The sequence below is a fragment of the Myzus persicae genome, unplaced genomic scaffold (genome assembly GCF_001856785.1).
Source record: "Myzus persicae strain clone G006 unplaced genomic scaffold, MPER_G0061.0, whole genome shotgun sequence".
In the NCBI taxonomy this organism is placed as follows: domain Eukaryota; kingdom Metazoa; phylum Arthropoda; class Insecta; order Hemiptera; family Aphididae; genus Myzus; species Myzus persicae.
The window spans coordinates 64,646-79,172 of NW_019104114.1; the positions used below are offsets into that span (position 1 = coordinate 64,646).

Below are 14,527 nucleotides of genomic sequence, written 5' to 3' on the forward strand. Positions count from 1 at the left end.
TAAAAATCCTTAGAAAAAATCAAAAACCCGAAATCTATATATGCCGAATCATTTTGTTTTCCGAAAGGTCAAGAGGAGATAATTATTTTGATGAGCGTTCGGGCATTGGTAATTGGGCCACAGCCCACAATCCCAGTTTTTTTTCAAAGGAGACTACCCGTGGTAACTGCAGAGCCACTAAACTTTACCATTTGTAAAAGGTGCACCTGGTAACTAAACCACTACTTGACTACCTATTTAGTATTTTTTATGAACTTTCTTAAACTTGTTGGGGAGCACGTCATGAGCGTATCACAATATATATTGTCACCAGAGCTGGCCTTAGTTCTAGGCCTCGAACATGTGGCATTTTGACCTCACATTAAAAAAAATTTAATCCTCAGGGTTAAAAGAAATATCCCTGCAGGTCCAACCCATCTTAAGGCTGGCTCTGCTTGTCATAATATCGTAATAATATGATGTTTTTGAAATATCCGTCAAGTGGGACAAATTAAGTAATAAATTATCTGATATCAATATAATTTTAATTAAAATATTGAAAACCTTGTTTGATTTTATACAATCTGTATCTCATTACTTTTTTAGCTGTTTATTTGGAATCATTACTAATATAATTATTTTAATTTACAATTGACTGTGTATAATTTTAAATACATTTTGATTGGATTAAATAATTTTGTGCCATTATTGAATGAATAAATATGTAACTTTTACTAAATTACATTTATTTATATACCAGGGAACTGGTTTTTGAAAAAAAGGGTCATGGCACTAAAAAAGTACGTATATGAAGTGAGCCCTTCCCCAATACCAAGGTTGGGTTCACATAGACGCGCGTCTATGTAAGCCCAGCCTAAGAGCCTTTTCAAAATGGTTTTAACTTTTTAATCATTAGTAACAAGTTTTTTTTTTAAATTTATAACTTCATATTTAATTTAGAATATGTATTGAAATACATGAATACATTCAGCATTCAAAACGTGAAACCAAATTATTCGGGTGCAAAGCCCTTTAAACATAGCAGGATTAATAAATAACAGTGAATAGATAGCACATTACTATTATTACTGACCAAAATGCTTTCAATGGTCTTTTTTTGGCACAATTTAAAATTTTGCAGCCTTTCTAGTTCAGTAGATATACTAATATTCGAGTAAAAACTAAAATAAAATTAGGAAAAATAAAAAAAAACTATTATTTATCAATGTTTTTTTTTTACTATCAAATAAAGTCAAATATACAAAACGGAAAATAATAAACAAAAATGTATATGATGTAGATTATTCATATATTATATAGTAAAAATGAATAATTGTTTCCATGACAAATAATTAAAATATTACAAGAACATTTTCTTTCATTGTACAAAATTGTTCTCTTACAAAAATATTGTTTAAAGTTAAGTCCTGATGTTTAATCTGACTCACTTTCGGCAGAATCATAATCGCCAACGTCAATATTCATTTTGTATTCCTGATCGCAACCCATGTATGCATCACTCATGAAATACAAAGTATAAGAGTAATTTCCTAAAACAAAATAACAAGGTTTAGTTTTATAAGCCATTAAAATTGTCCCATATTTGTTGAGCTGAAATAGTTATTACTAAAAGCTAAAAAAAAAAAAAGCCATTAAATTATTACCTGGATTGGGTGCTACAAAATCTAATTTCACTTTGGCTTTTTGTTGTAGTGTTAATCTTTTGATTGACAACAAGGAGTTATTTTTAGGATCTCCTATTACTAACCACCAACCTTCTTCTCTTTTCTATATTAATTAAATATATAATGACAATAAATTGGGCTATTAACTTTATTTTAATTTTATTTAAATGCTTACTTGTGGGAAGAAGGGAGCAATAACAGGGCCAACAACTTCGTCTTCTCTTTCTAAACTTACAGTGACATTTACACTGGAACCAGCAGATATGCGGTTTTTGTTTGCCACTTCGTAACTTAATTCAATATTAGGATAACGATTACAGAATCTCGCAACATCAGCCATTTCACTATCGCCAAGCTGCAGTAACTTTATACGGTCTTCATCTTCCAATTCCATTATATCGAATACTGTTTCTATACCCTAATATAACAATACAAATAAGGTAAAACATATTGTGCTAAAGGTTATATAATTGCATAGGAACAAAATTTACCTTATCTGTACATCTCTTAATAATATCTGATGTAAAATGAGGTAATTGTTTAAGGTATGAATCTTTAGCCCACATTGCTTGAGTAATCATTTGAGCTAGTTCCATTGCAGCGACAGCTGGTGATAACCAACCATTAGAACTCAGTACATCAACACACGCTTGAATTAAACGTATTGCCTGTTAAACAAAAGGTGCATGTGCATATTATAGAAACTGTACCAATGTATAAAATATAAATTCATGAAAAGTAAAAATAAATATTAATAATATATTAATTACTCTAGCCAATATGACTTCAGTATCTCCTTGTAATTCTGCGCCAAGTTGTAAACGTGATAAATGAGCTTGAAGTAACAAATTAACCTTGACGTGAGGATCATTGTACCGTATAGACGTTTGACCAGAAGCTGGCTGCAACTTATTTGGCAAACGCTGGGCAAGACTTTTAAGTAATGTATCTTCGCGATGTCTTACAGGTATCTTTTCATACTCAGCAGCGGAACTAATAATTTCCAACAGCCCTCGAATTTTGGTTTTATTGTTGAGTGATAATGAAAATAATTCTAAAAAATGTATTTGGAAAGTGTTATTTAGAAAAATAGTGATATATATTTAATTTGCTCTACATTACCAATAGTTGTATAGTTGATATAATAATAAGCAGCAATCATGCCCAAATTTAATGGAATACAGTCAATCTCATCTTCAATACTAATACACTAAAAACAAGATTATATTTTAATAAATTTAAATAATAATTTGACTTTCAAACAATTATAGGCACATAATATAAAACAAAAAATTATAAACCTATTTTAGATTATAAATGCATACCTTTGATTGATTTAAGTCATTCAATGTAGTCTCAACAAGTTCTGACAGATAATCTGATAAATGTCTATGTGAAACTCCTTGTAAATTATAATAATTGGCATTTTGAGTAAGTCGCCTATAAAGGAATGTCCAGGTCATATAATCAACTGCATCCTGTTTATTCTCAATGGTTTTTGTTACTATTTCAGCATTGAAGTGATCATGTAATCGATGGTCCAAATGACTCTAAATCATTTAAAAATAGAAAACATGATAATAAATGTACATTATAGGCATAGAATTAAAAAACTATACTTCTACTGGTAAAGGTTCGTTCAAGAACTTCTTGAAGAAATCTTTTTTTGATGATTGACACATCAATACACATTTGGAATCATCATCATCTAATGGTCGATTAGCTCTTCCTACCATCTGAATAACATCAGTAATTGGATAATCTTCATAACTGAAAATAAAAATAAAAAAACATATCAAACTCAAAATGTTCAATTTTTCAAAATGTAACACTTACGCATGTGTTTTTCCATCATAGAATTGTGTATCCATAATTATAACTAAATGAGATGTAATACTCAAAGCCCAACAAAGACTTCTTGTAACAACTACCACTTGAATGGCTCCAGTAAAAAATAGTTGTTGGACCCATCGTTGATCTTGAGAACTAACACCTTCATGTAAATATGCTACTCCTTGGAGCAGAGTCTCTTTCAATGTCTAAACCATAATAGTTCAATTAATTCCAAAAAATGTCAAGCAAACTTGTCAATTGTTTGTATGATAATACCTTATCAGAAATTTTCTCAACAAATGGTTTGATATCATCTTCTTCGGCATGTATAAAACGGTTGGATTGGTTATCAGCAGCAGTGTATGTTAATAGATCAATAGCTGTAAGTCGAGCCTGTTTTCTTGATGGAACGAATATTATCACTGGTTTCTCCAAACTGTACTTCAGTATAGCATTATATGTTGGTTTGCCCATAGCTACTAATCTGGTAGCATTGTGAGTGACATTGTACCCCTAAACAATTAAAATAATCAAGAGATATTTCTCTTTCTATTATTAAATACAAATATAATATTAAAATATGTTAGGATTAAATTACAAACAACTTAAATTTTAATCTAACTTATATTTTATATTATTAAATTGAATAGTTGACATTACTTGCACATGAAGTTCTAATGGTACAGGTCGGACACTGGGGTGGAAATTGAATGTGGTGGTAGCTGGGGCTCCTAACCACAATGCTAAATCTCTAGCATCGGCTAATGGAGCTGACAGAGCAACTACACGCATTTGTTTTTCAGTTTGAGAAGCAATATACCGCATTCTAGAGCAAACAATTTCTAATACCGGCCCATCTTCACCTCCAATTAACTACAAATTTATAAAAAATTACTATTTAGTATTCATAGTAAATACATTTATAATATTAATTATAAAATTACCTGAAGTTCATCAACAATAAACAGATTAATGTTTTGGACATTTTTCCTTTGCTTCCATCTGCGAGACAATACATCCCACTTTTCTGCAGTTGTCACAATTATTTGTCCTTTAGCTAATAACTATCAACAAAAGTAAATTTTAATTTAAATCACTGATGAAACAATTCTCAAATAACAAAATCTTATACTATAAGCATACAAAAATACTGATTGATAGTCACATTCAGTGGTGGCTTGTATACAAACAAATTGGAAATGCATACAAAAATAACACTTATTTATGGCAATGTCATACTAGAATAGTATCCTATTGCTTCTATAATAAATATATATTTATAAGCAAGCATGTTAATATCTCTTCAGAAAAAAAATAATATAATTTTCTTCAAATTTGTTGTACAGAAATCCTCACGTCTAATAGGACTTGTTCACCGTTTCAATCAACATGAAGCTTATAGGAACCAACTATTTACAAATGTAGAAGGGTGCAATTAATACAGATACTGAACAGTTTGCATTTGAGTATTTAAATACTTTATCCTAGCGTTTAAATAAAATTTGTTCACAAAAAATATATTATGAACCTATTGATTTTGACTATCACAGCTGATTGGGGCAGCAACCGTACATGATACTGCTGATGCTATTTATAGATTATGAATGTATATAATATTATCTATACATCTTATCTATAACAAATACTCATACATCATAATGGTTTATTTATTAATGTGCATAATAAGTCACCTTTGGTTGTATTTGAATCTTCAAATATTGTTCCAATTATCATCTATCTAGCATAAAACACTTAGATAGTATACACTTTCTTAATAAAATTAGAGTTCAAGTTTTTCATTTTGATGAAATTGAATTGTATAGACCATGGAAATGTACTGAATATTGGAGAATGATGAGTAATAGTGAGATTGTAGGCAACAAAATTATGGACCTCACACAATAAGTGATATATATATATATATTGATTATAAAAATAACAACACATGTTTCGTTTGGACCACTAAGTTTTTGTAATACACACAATAATATTGAAGAAAATTTACTAACCTTTAAATCTGTTCCGATTTCTCCTGTTAACAGCACTACTTTTCTAGCAAGGCCAATTCCAAAAATAACATGCCAGCTAGAATAAATAAGTTCAGCTTGGGATTCCTTAGCTACTAAATAAACACAACGATGATCTGGATTTTGACTCAGAAGACGATACAGTGCAAACTCAGCTATAGCAGTTTTTCCAGATCCAGTTGGAGCACCAATAAACACATTTTCATCGCTATTATATACAGCATTAAATACTTGTGTCTGGATAGGATTGAATTGATGGAATCTCTCAGCATAAAGTTCCTCAAACACTTTATTACGAAGAGCAGATACCTAGAGTGAAAATTAATGATGAACCAATAGAATGTTAAGTAAATTATACACCAAAATGGCTATAAAATTTACAGGCAGTGGCTGCAAGTCCAAAAGTTCAGTAGGTGGAACATTTTTTTCTGGAAGTAGCAAATGTCTAAATGAAACAGGTAATTGAGTTTCTGAACCAATCCAACGATCAGAAACAATTCTGCAAAGAAAACATGTGATGTATTTGATTAGAAGTTATCCATATTAAATTAGCTGATAAAATATTTAAGTTAAAGTATATGCTATAAAACCAAAACAAACTATTTACCGGAGGAAATACTGAGGTGGTAAAGGTTCAAAAACAGGGACAAAAAATTTAAGCATATGTTCATCAGTAGCATATTTTGCTTTTAATAAAAAGAATTCATGATGAAGAACCACTTCAGAATCCACGTCTTCGACCAATACCCAAAATGCTTCAGAATTTCCATGTAACTTTTCATCCCACTGAAAGTCAGGAGTAATTGTCAATTCTACTCTTAATGTAGATCTAAAAACAGTTAAGTTGGTCAAAATAATTAGTTACACTATTTTAAACTAAATTAATAGGTTTGTTGTTACCTAGTTACTGGTTGAATATGTGTGGACAATTCTAATTTTGGAAATTGATGTACATATCTATGAATTGTTTTTCCAAGTTTAGGAACGCGAATTAATTCACCTATTTCACTTGGACCAAGATCATATAATCTTTCCCAAGGGAAATTCTTTTTTTCAATTTTTCTTACAATTTCTTCAGGCATTTTTCTAAATTGTCTTAATGGTGACATGCTTTGCCACATGCGTCGATCAATCATTTTACAGAGACTAAGAGCTTTATCAGCTAGCTGTGCCCAACCACGATGCAAAACAATTTCAAAAATAGCACGCATTAAACGAGCAGCAGATTGAGTCACAAATACCATATCAGACATCAATGCGAAACCTTCAAGTTTTAACTGAGATATATATGCTTGAAGCAGTATATTTATCTAATTGTTAATCAACACACAAATTATTATGATTAATAAATACACAAGAATTAACTATAACTATATATTCTTACCTTGGCACTTGGTTCTTCTATACCTTCTTTAATAGGTATTGGTACGCGTTCCATTAATTTTTGTAATTCCAATTTCTCTTCATCTCTTACTCCAATATGACGAAATTCCCCCGATAACGAGAATACTCTAAATAATTCAATTTCACTCAATGTTGGTTTTAATAGTTGATTATATGTAGCCATTGTGTCATGAGTACAATAATAATGACTAGCGATACGTCCAAGTTCAGTTACCTGTAATAATTAATATTTGAATACATACATATGTTATGTCCCACAGTCAGTATAAAAAATAAAAATAAACGTGATAGTACCTGGAAATAACCAGATTTTCTGTCATATTTAATGAGATTACTTCTTTCTAATTGTATTGCAGCAGTGTGGATAATATCTGCTCTATGTGTCTCCAATAACGGATCTACTTCCAACTTTTCTGGAGTAATAGTGTATAAAGCAGGGGAACGCAACATACGAATATACAAATAACTATAACCCAACCATGTTACAGCTTCTTTAACACTTTGTATTGTACCTAAAAAATAAAAACAATGAGTCAATATTTTAATTCAAAAATAACTTTTAAAATACTAACCAAGTACAATCTCTGCATTCAACATATCTGGCAGTTTTGAAACCATTTGTGACTCAATTGGAAGCTGTTGATTCAACAAAGACAAGTAATATTGAAGTTCACTATGATTTGTAATAAGTATTCCTTCACCTTTTGTATCATATTGAGGACGTCCAGCGCGACCCAACATCTGAAAAGTTATTTAAGTAAAAAAAACTGTACTTCAAAAAAGTATTGCACACAACAAAACAAAAATATATTACCTGTAAGACATCTAAAGCACCGAGTTCTACCCAACGACCTTTTTCTGGACTATAAACTTGAGTGCCTTTAATTATGACAGTATGAGCAGGTAAATTTACTCCCCAAGCTAAAGTTGCTGTAGATATTAGTACTTGAATATGACGATCAGCAAATAAATCTTCAACTAAAGTTCTGTCCACGCGGGTCATACCAGCATGATGAATAGCGAAGCCATATGGAAGTAAATCTCTAAGTTCTTGGTTCTAGAACAAAAAAAATATACAATTTTAATTATTTGAAAAAATCAATTGTGACTATATTTATGTTTACTTTGACTTGTTCAGCTTCAGTGCGCAAAACTTCCATAGATGCAGATCCTTCACGTAAAAATTGTCCAAGAGTATCTTTTTCCAAACACATATCCCTAATAGCTCTTGCAGTTTTACCTATATATAATTATAAAATACTAAAATGTGGTTACTGCATGATATTAAGAAAATTACCTGTTTCTTTTCTAGAATGAACAAACACCAAAATCTGATTACGGCCAGCATGCTCCATAATTTTCTCATAAACAATTTCGTTCATAACTTGGAAACGTTTAACAGCCTTTTTTTCTGTAATACCTATATACTGTTGTTCCAACGGAACTGGTCTAAATGAATTATCAAAATAAAATAGACCCTGAAAAAAAAATTGTATAATTTATGCACATCATTTTAAATAAATAGTTCCAATTATTTTGTTAACAATTTTTACTTACAGAATCAGGATTAACTCTAAGTAATGTTGCAACATCTTGGTAATTGGGTAATGTAGCACTAAGTCCAACTAAACGGACATCTTCTTGTATAGTTTCTATATTACGAATTGTTCTGGCCACTAGAGCTTCAAGGACAGGTCCACGTTCATCATGTAACAAATGTATTTCATCCTAAAACAAAGATATTATCTATAAAATATGATACTATAAAATTATGTGAAATAATGGGTTTATGCTCACAATAATAATTAGCCTCACTAATGATACAAAAGTTTTTTCACCACCTTTCCTAGTTATAATATCCCATTTTTCTGGAGTACAAACAATAATTTGTGTAGCTTGTATCTGCTCACGTGTTAGTTGATGATCACCAGTTAATTCAGATACTGTTAGATTATAACTACTTAACCTCTGTAAATTAATATAGACATTAGATTATTTCAAAATATAGATGAGTATAAATTTTTAACAGTATTTTCATAGTAATTTTTACCTTTCCAAAACTTCCAACCATTTCTTGTACCAATGACCTCATGGGAGCTATATAAATGATTTTGAACTCATCAGCATTTATAGTACCATCACTATTGATGTGTTTTCCAATTTCTCTCAACATACATAATAGTGCAACATTTGTTTTACCGGCCCCCTACAAATAAATAATATAATATAAATTAAATTTATAGGGGTTAACTATTTTAAATATGTAATTACTGTAGGAGCACATAGCAACAAATTTTCATCAGATTCTAGAGCACTTTTTTGTAATCTTGATTGTATTCTATTAAGTGTTTTGAAATCTTCAAAAGCAGGTTGTACATACTTTGGTAACTTATCAATGGGTACTAAAGACTCATCCTGATTATAAGGTTTAGGTTTTAATGCAGGTACGTGTACTTCTTCATAACCTTAAAATATATAAAAATATATTATTAATAACTGTATAATATTCATTAATCATTTATTCATTTATACCTTTCCGTTGTTTCCGGAATGATCCATCTGGGAGCTGGCATCTCTTATTAGACATAAAATGAGATCCTTGAGCAAATATTAAATCATCCAAATCTAAGACTTTTCTGGTACCAGCGACCTGTTGTTTAGGATCACCACCACTCATGTCATCATCATCTTCATCAGCAGCACGTCTCTTCTTATTAGCAGCACTAGCACTACTTTCTTTAATATCATCTACCTCTTTAGTATCCATTTGACGTAAAATCTTTGCTAAATATGGATCAGATTCCATTTTTTTACGCAATGCTGCACGTTCAGACTCACTTTGTGATGATGCCAATAGTGTGCAATACAAAACTAAAAATAAATATCCATGCATATTAAATTAAGTTATAATAGGCTAATTATTAAAATAAAATTCTCATACTCATAAGTCGATTTTTTTTCAATATTTTAATAAAATCAAAACAATCATATCCAAGTAAAAGGACTAGTTGATTTTCACAATCTCGATCATCACCAGCATTTTTCAATACAGATAATACTTCTGCTGCTTTAGCTTGAGATGCCATGGCATCACTATAATACTTAGACAAACTTCGTTGAAGCCAATAAGCATCAATATCCAATGCGTGCAGATTTTTTTCTTTTTTAGCTTGTTCTACAGGTTTTTTACCAGAGCGTTTGTCCAACTAAAAAAGTAACAATGAAGTCTTCAAATTAAATGTAATCAATAACAACTAAATAACTTACATTTTCTGCATGAATAGTAGCATCTAATTTTGATTCTTCACCTTCATCTTCATGATCGTCACCTTCACGAATTTCACCATACACGTCTTCATCATCTTCTTCTTCACTTTCTTCAAATTGAACATTGATACCGTATGTTTCATCAATATTATCTTCTAAACACGAATAAATTATTTTTGAAAAATATTCTTCAAGTATAAAAAAATATGAAATATAATTTACCTGTATTGGCAGTGCCTTTTTCATCAGTTCCAAAATCAGAAATTTTTTTCCCTAAATTAACTAAAAGTGCAAATCTTTCATCAGCTAAAGAACCCAGTAAACTTTCAGTGTCAGATTTTTTCTCCTTATCTTTAAGACGATCATTTTTTAGTACGGCTAAAACTTCGTCAGCTGCACCACACAGAATATCTCTAGGCTAAAATTGTACAGTATTTTTATTTTCTAAAAGTTAATTAACTTATGAAATTAAGAGACTATTTAATGGTTAGAATCTAACCTGATCACCAAGTGCCTCCTGTATGAAACTTAATAACACTTCATATGTTTGTCTAGTTTCTTGTGTTTTGGGTCTATACATAATTCCAACCATCTCATCAACACCATCTGATAATAGTGTGGTACCTTTCATTCGAGCAAAGTCATATTGCGCTTCGTCACGCTTTTGTCTCCTGAGTAATACAAAATAAAAATGTTTGTAAAAAAAAATGGGTATATGATAAAATTTTATGAAAATTGTACTAACTTGGCTTTTCTTTCTTCTGCTTTCACAGGTTTAGTTCTTTGAAAACGATCACCCATCTTTGTACCTTCCAACTTTCCAACCAACGAACATACTTCACCTGTGGCCTCATCGCGGTTACGTCGATCAATGAGTCGCACATCAGCTTGTAATACAAGATTCGAATTCTGGAATTTATAATAAACGATTGAATGTTAACTGAAATAATAGTACATGTTTTAACGTTTAGTATTTGCACTTTTTACTTACCGCTTTGTATTCGTATTGAAGCTGACGGGCAGCTGCATCAGCCATGATTAATTATTTTCTTTTATTCGTCCAAATCTTTAGGTTTTTTTTTAATTGTCAAGCACTAAAATCATTATTAGATAATAAATAGTGTGTAAAAATAAAAACGTTTCTTTACGTTTAAACGCACCACAAATGTATAATATCAAAATAGGTATGATGAATACTAAAGATACGAAACGAACATGACCGCCGATCAGAAACGAAATCCGCGTGATTTGTTTATGCCGCTTATCAACCGTTCAATGATGCCAACTGTGCGTTTTTAATCATTGAATCCTTTCTCTTTTTTTTATCATGCTATTCAAAAGAGCGGTAATTTGAAATATTACGATGTCACACTGACACAGTGTTATATGAAATATATTCTGTGGTATTATCATAGAAAGTATTATGTAATCCGAATATTTAAAAAAATGTATGTTGGTCTGTTCATCTGTTTCTTAGCTAGAGAGTTAGCGTATTTTTCCAACCCCTATAGTTAACAGAAGAGTAGCTCACATATCAATTGTTCACAATTTAATTTTCGGCTTTCCTAACATATTAGAAACTAGTATACTACCATACATAAGAAATGATACAAGTGAATTCGTACATTATTTTTTAATGCGAATGCATTTTCACATTCAAACTCTTGAATATATTTTGAAATGACATCAACAATAACATTATGTCAATAATGATATGATGATAACATCACAGAATAAATAAATAACCTCACCCACTTTATAAATTGGCAATCATTTTACGAACCAGAATTCTTTTGTATCATACACAATATAGGTAATATGATTTACATCGTGGTATTAGGTATGTCAAAATTAGAAATTAACCGGTCCCGCCCACTGCATTAAATGTCTCAAATCATAAAAACAAATAATAATAAAAAATTTATATTCCCATAAATAGCTCAACTCGAAACAAAATATTTTGAAAATGTTATGGTGTATAGGAAATGGTAATATAAACATTCAGTGAAAATTTTCATGTATCTACAGTAATATTTTTAAAGTTACACCAAAAAATCTATTTTGTCAAAGTTCGATTTTGAGTCGAAATTCCAGTTTTATCTTAATTTTTTTTTCGCTTAATTTTGAAAACTACTGAGATTAGTCTGAGAACTTGCACCTTCCGAATGGCACCAACTAGATTTACTTTGCCACTATAAGAGATGGAAGTTGAATTTCGACTACCTATCGCGTACACATATACACAACACAAAAAATTCACACATCATTGGTAAAACAATACATTTATCGTTCCGCCCAGATTCTAAAAGTAAAAAATGTAGAAGATTTCAAATACTCCATAAAGAGCTCAAAAAATAACAAATATATTTTGAAAATTATTTAATGCCTAGAAAATGATTTTATAATAAATATAATATTGTATTATGAATTATAATATAATATTTACATTTTAACCCACCATACAGTATCAACTACTAGCTAGTTAATTTATACCAGAAACCACTCTCAAAAATGAAAAATGAAGCATGAAATTACTGAATTTAAAGGTGAATGTTGTGAAATAAAAAAAAACACATTATAACCAATAAAATAATTTGTATTCTGATATTCATCCCTCAGCTATGCAGAATTAAAAAGGTTATTTATTTGAAAACATACAATATAAAAATAACTGATTTAAAAACTATTTTTGAATTGGTGATATAAAAAAAAATTAAAACTCACCCCGAAGGCCAGAGAGTCTTAAAATTGTGCTAACTAATTAGTAATTAAACACAAAATGCGTTGTCTAAAATTATAATATATAACCTGTTACCTGAGACTAGCCGACCGGTTAAATGTTATGTTATTCCAACAACACCATCGAGTAATGGGTATTTATGTAGGTACATTTATTAGGTCCCTAATTAGCAAGTATACGTAGCTTTAGTTTTAATTTATAGATTAGAGCGATTAGGTAAGGTATAACCATTGATTTTATAATATACAAATTGTGTAAAACAATTTTTGATAAATGCGTCCTCGTATTTTGTTGACATGTACAAGTTGTCTAAAAAAGAAAAAATCACTCGACCTCCGTGTTTTAATGGGTTTACTCAAACCATAAATGGTGTGCTACAGTTTTTTGAAGATGAAAAAAAACATAACATTAGCTTCTTATTCACAAATCGCTTGAATCAAGATGTACTTGAAAATTTGTTTTCAATTTTTCGACAGAAGGGGGGTTACAATAGAAATCCTACGTCAAGAGTTATAAGAACATCGTTTAGAAGCACAGCGATTTATTCGTTGGTTTGTACTTCAAAGGGTACAAATTGTGAACAGAATTTAGACACAGAAGTAGATTATACAATACACATAAATAACAAGGTAAATAACCAACAATCTAGCATTACATGTTCAGATAACAACATAGACTTAAGTGACACAGAATCTTTATCGTCGTCGTCATCTAATGATTCACATAATAATTTAAATAAAGATAAAGAAAATGTAGAAGTAACACTGGAGGACTGCACTGTTGTTTATTTTGCTGGGTATTTAGCACATATTTGCTTAAACAATTTTAATTGTAATAGTTGTAAATTACAGTTAATAACTGACACCGATATTAATAATAAAGATCAATTATTTATAATTAATAAAAATTTTGAAAATATTAAAACAAATGGTCTTAAATCTCCATCAAAAAAACTTGTGGAACTTGTTATTTGTGCGATTGATATATTTGAAGATAAATTTGGCAAAGTTCAACATAAAAAAAATATTAAAAAAATATTTATGACATGGTTTAAACGTCGTAACTTAATAAAACATTGGCTCCATGAAAATAAAGAATGCGCAGACCACAAACTCTTCATTTTAGACAAATTATTGACTTGTAAAATATTTAAGAAATGCAAAGATCATTCAATAACAACAAGACAGTCGAAATTAACTAAGTTAAAAATTGTATCTCATGTATAGTATTATTAATGAAATAAATTATTTAATATTATTATATTAATATCTATATATGATTATTTTTATACTTGTCGTATTGGTTTGGTTTAAAACATTTCATAGTATATTTTATAGTACAGTAATAATTTAATAATTAATATTATAGTAATTGGTGATTTAAATAATATATTTATTATTTATTATTTCATTTCAATATTTTATCAAACGGAAAAAGCCTATCCAAACCGGTTTTATAATAATCTAATCTAAGAAAGCCAACACCGTCGGCCGCCGCGCGTCGTGAATAATAATATTATTTTATCGACTATAAATAACGCTATGCGATCTATCGGATTTTTGCTTTACTATTATTCATGTTTCTAAATCAAC

General features: G+C 29.9%; 1 protein-coding gene across 2 annotated transcripts; it reads right to left on the minus strand.

The window, feature by feature from the left end:
- Positions 1-1,267: 1,267 nt before the first annotated feature.
- On the minus strand, positions 1,268-11,421 carry LOC111038881 (putative U5 small nuclear ribonucleoprotein 200 kDa helicase). 2 transcript variants are annotated; one of them, XM_022322142.1, is made up of 33 exons: positions 11,187-11,231; positions 10,941-11,104; positions 10,695-10,866; positions 10,418-10,613; positions 10,196-10,350; positions 9,870-10,134; positions 9,461-9,799; positions 9,200-9,393; positions 8,979-9,134; positions 8,726-8,896; positions 8,486-8,656; positions 8,226-8,406; positions 8,053-8,168; positions 7,743-7,985; positions 7,501-7,669; positions 7,223-7,440; positions 6,909-7,142; positions 6,425-6,834; positions 6,132-6,353; positions 5,906-6,023; positions 5,507-5,833; positions 4,442-4,561; positions 4,158-4,370; positions 3,774-4,010; positions 3,501-3,703; positions 3,284-3,434; positions 2,990-3,214; positions 2,787-2,874; positions 2,435-2,718; positions 2,156-2,332; positions 1,840-2,082; positions 1,644-1,767; positions 1,268-1,529 (listed from the first exon to the last, which is right to left on the minus strand). In XM_022322142.1, the coding sequence occupies exons 1-33, from the start codon at positions 11,229-11,231 to the stop codon at positions 1,414-1,416; spliced, it is 6,447 nt and encodes a 2,148-aa protein (XP_022177834.1). In that variant the 3' UTR covers positions 1,268-1,413. The 2 variants fall into 2 exon arrangements, with proteins under 2 accessions (XP_022177834.1, XP_022177835.1); XM_022322143.1 differs by having other exon boundaries at positions 1,414-1,529; positions 10,196-10,347; positions 11,187-11,421.
- Positions 11,422-14,527: the final 3,106 nt, after the last annotated feature.

Coding starts and splice junctions, on each gene's coding strand:
- LOC111038881 (XM_022322142.1), bottom strand. CDS start 11,231: ATGGCTGATGCAGCTGCCCGTCAGCTTCAATACGAATACAAAGCG. Junction 10,867..10,940: donor GCAGAAGAAAGAAAAGCCAA/GTTAGTACAATT, acceptor TGTATTACTCAG/GAGACAAAAGCGTGACGAAG. Junction 8,897..8,978: donor TGGTTGGAAGTTTTGGAAAG/GTAAAAATTACT, acceptor ATTAATTTACAG/AGGTTAAGTAGTTATAATCT.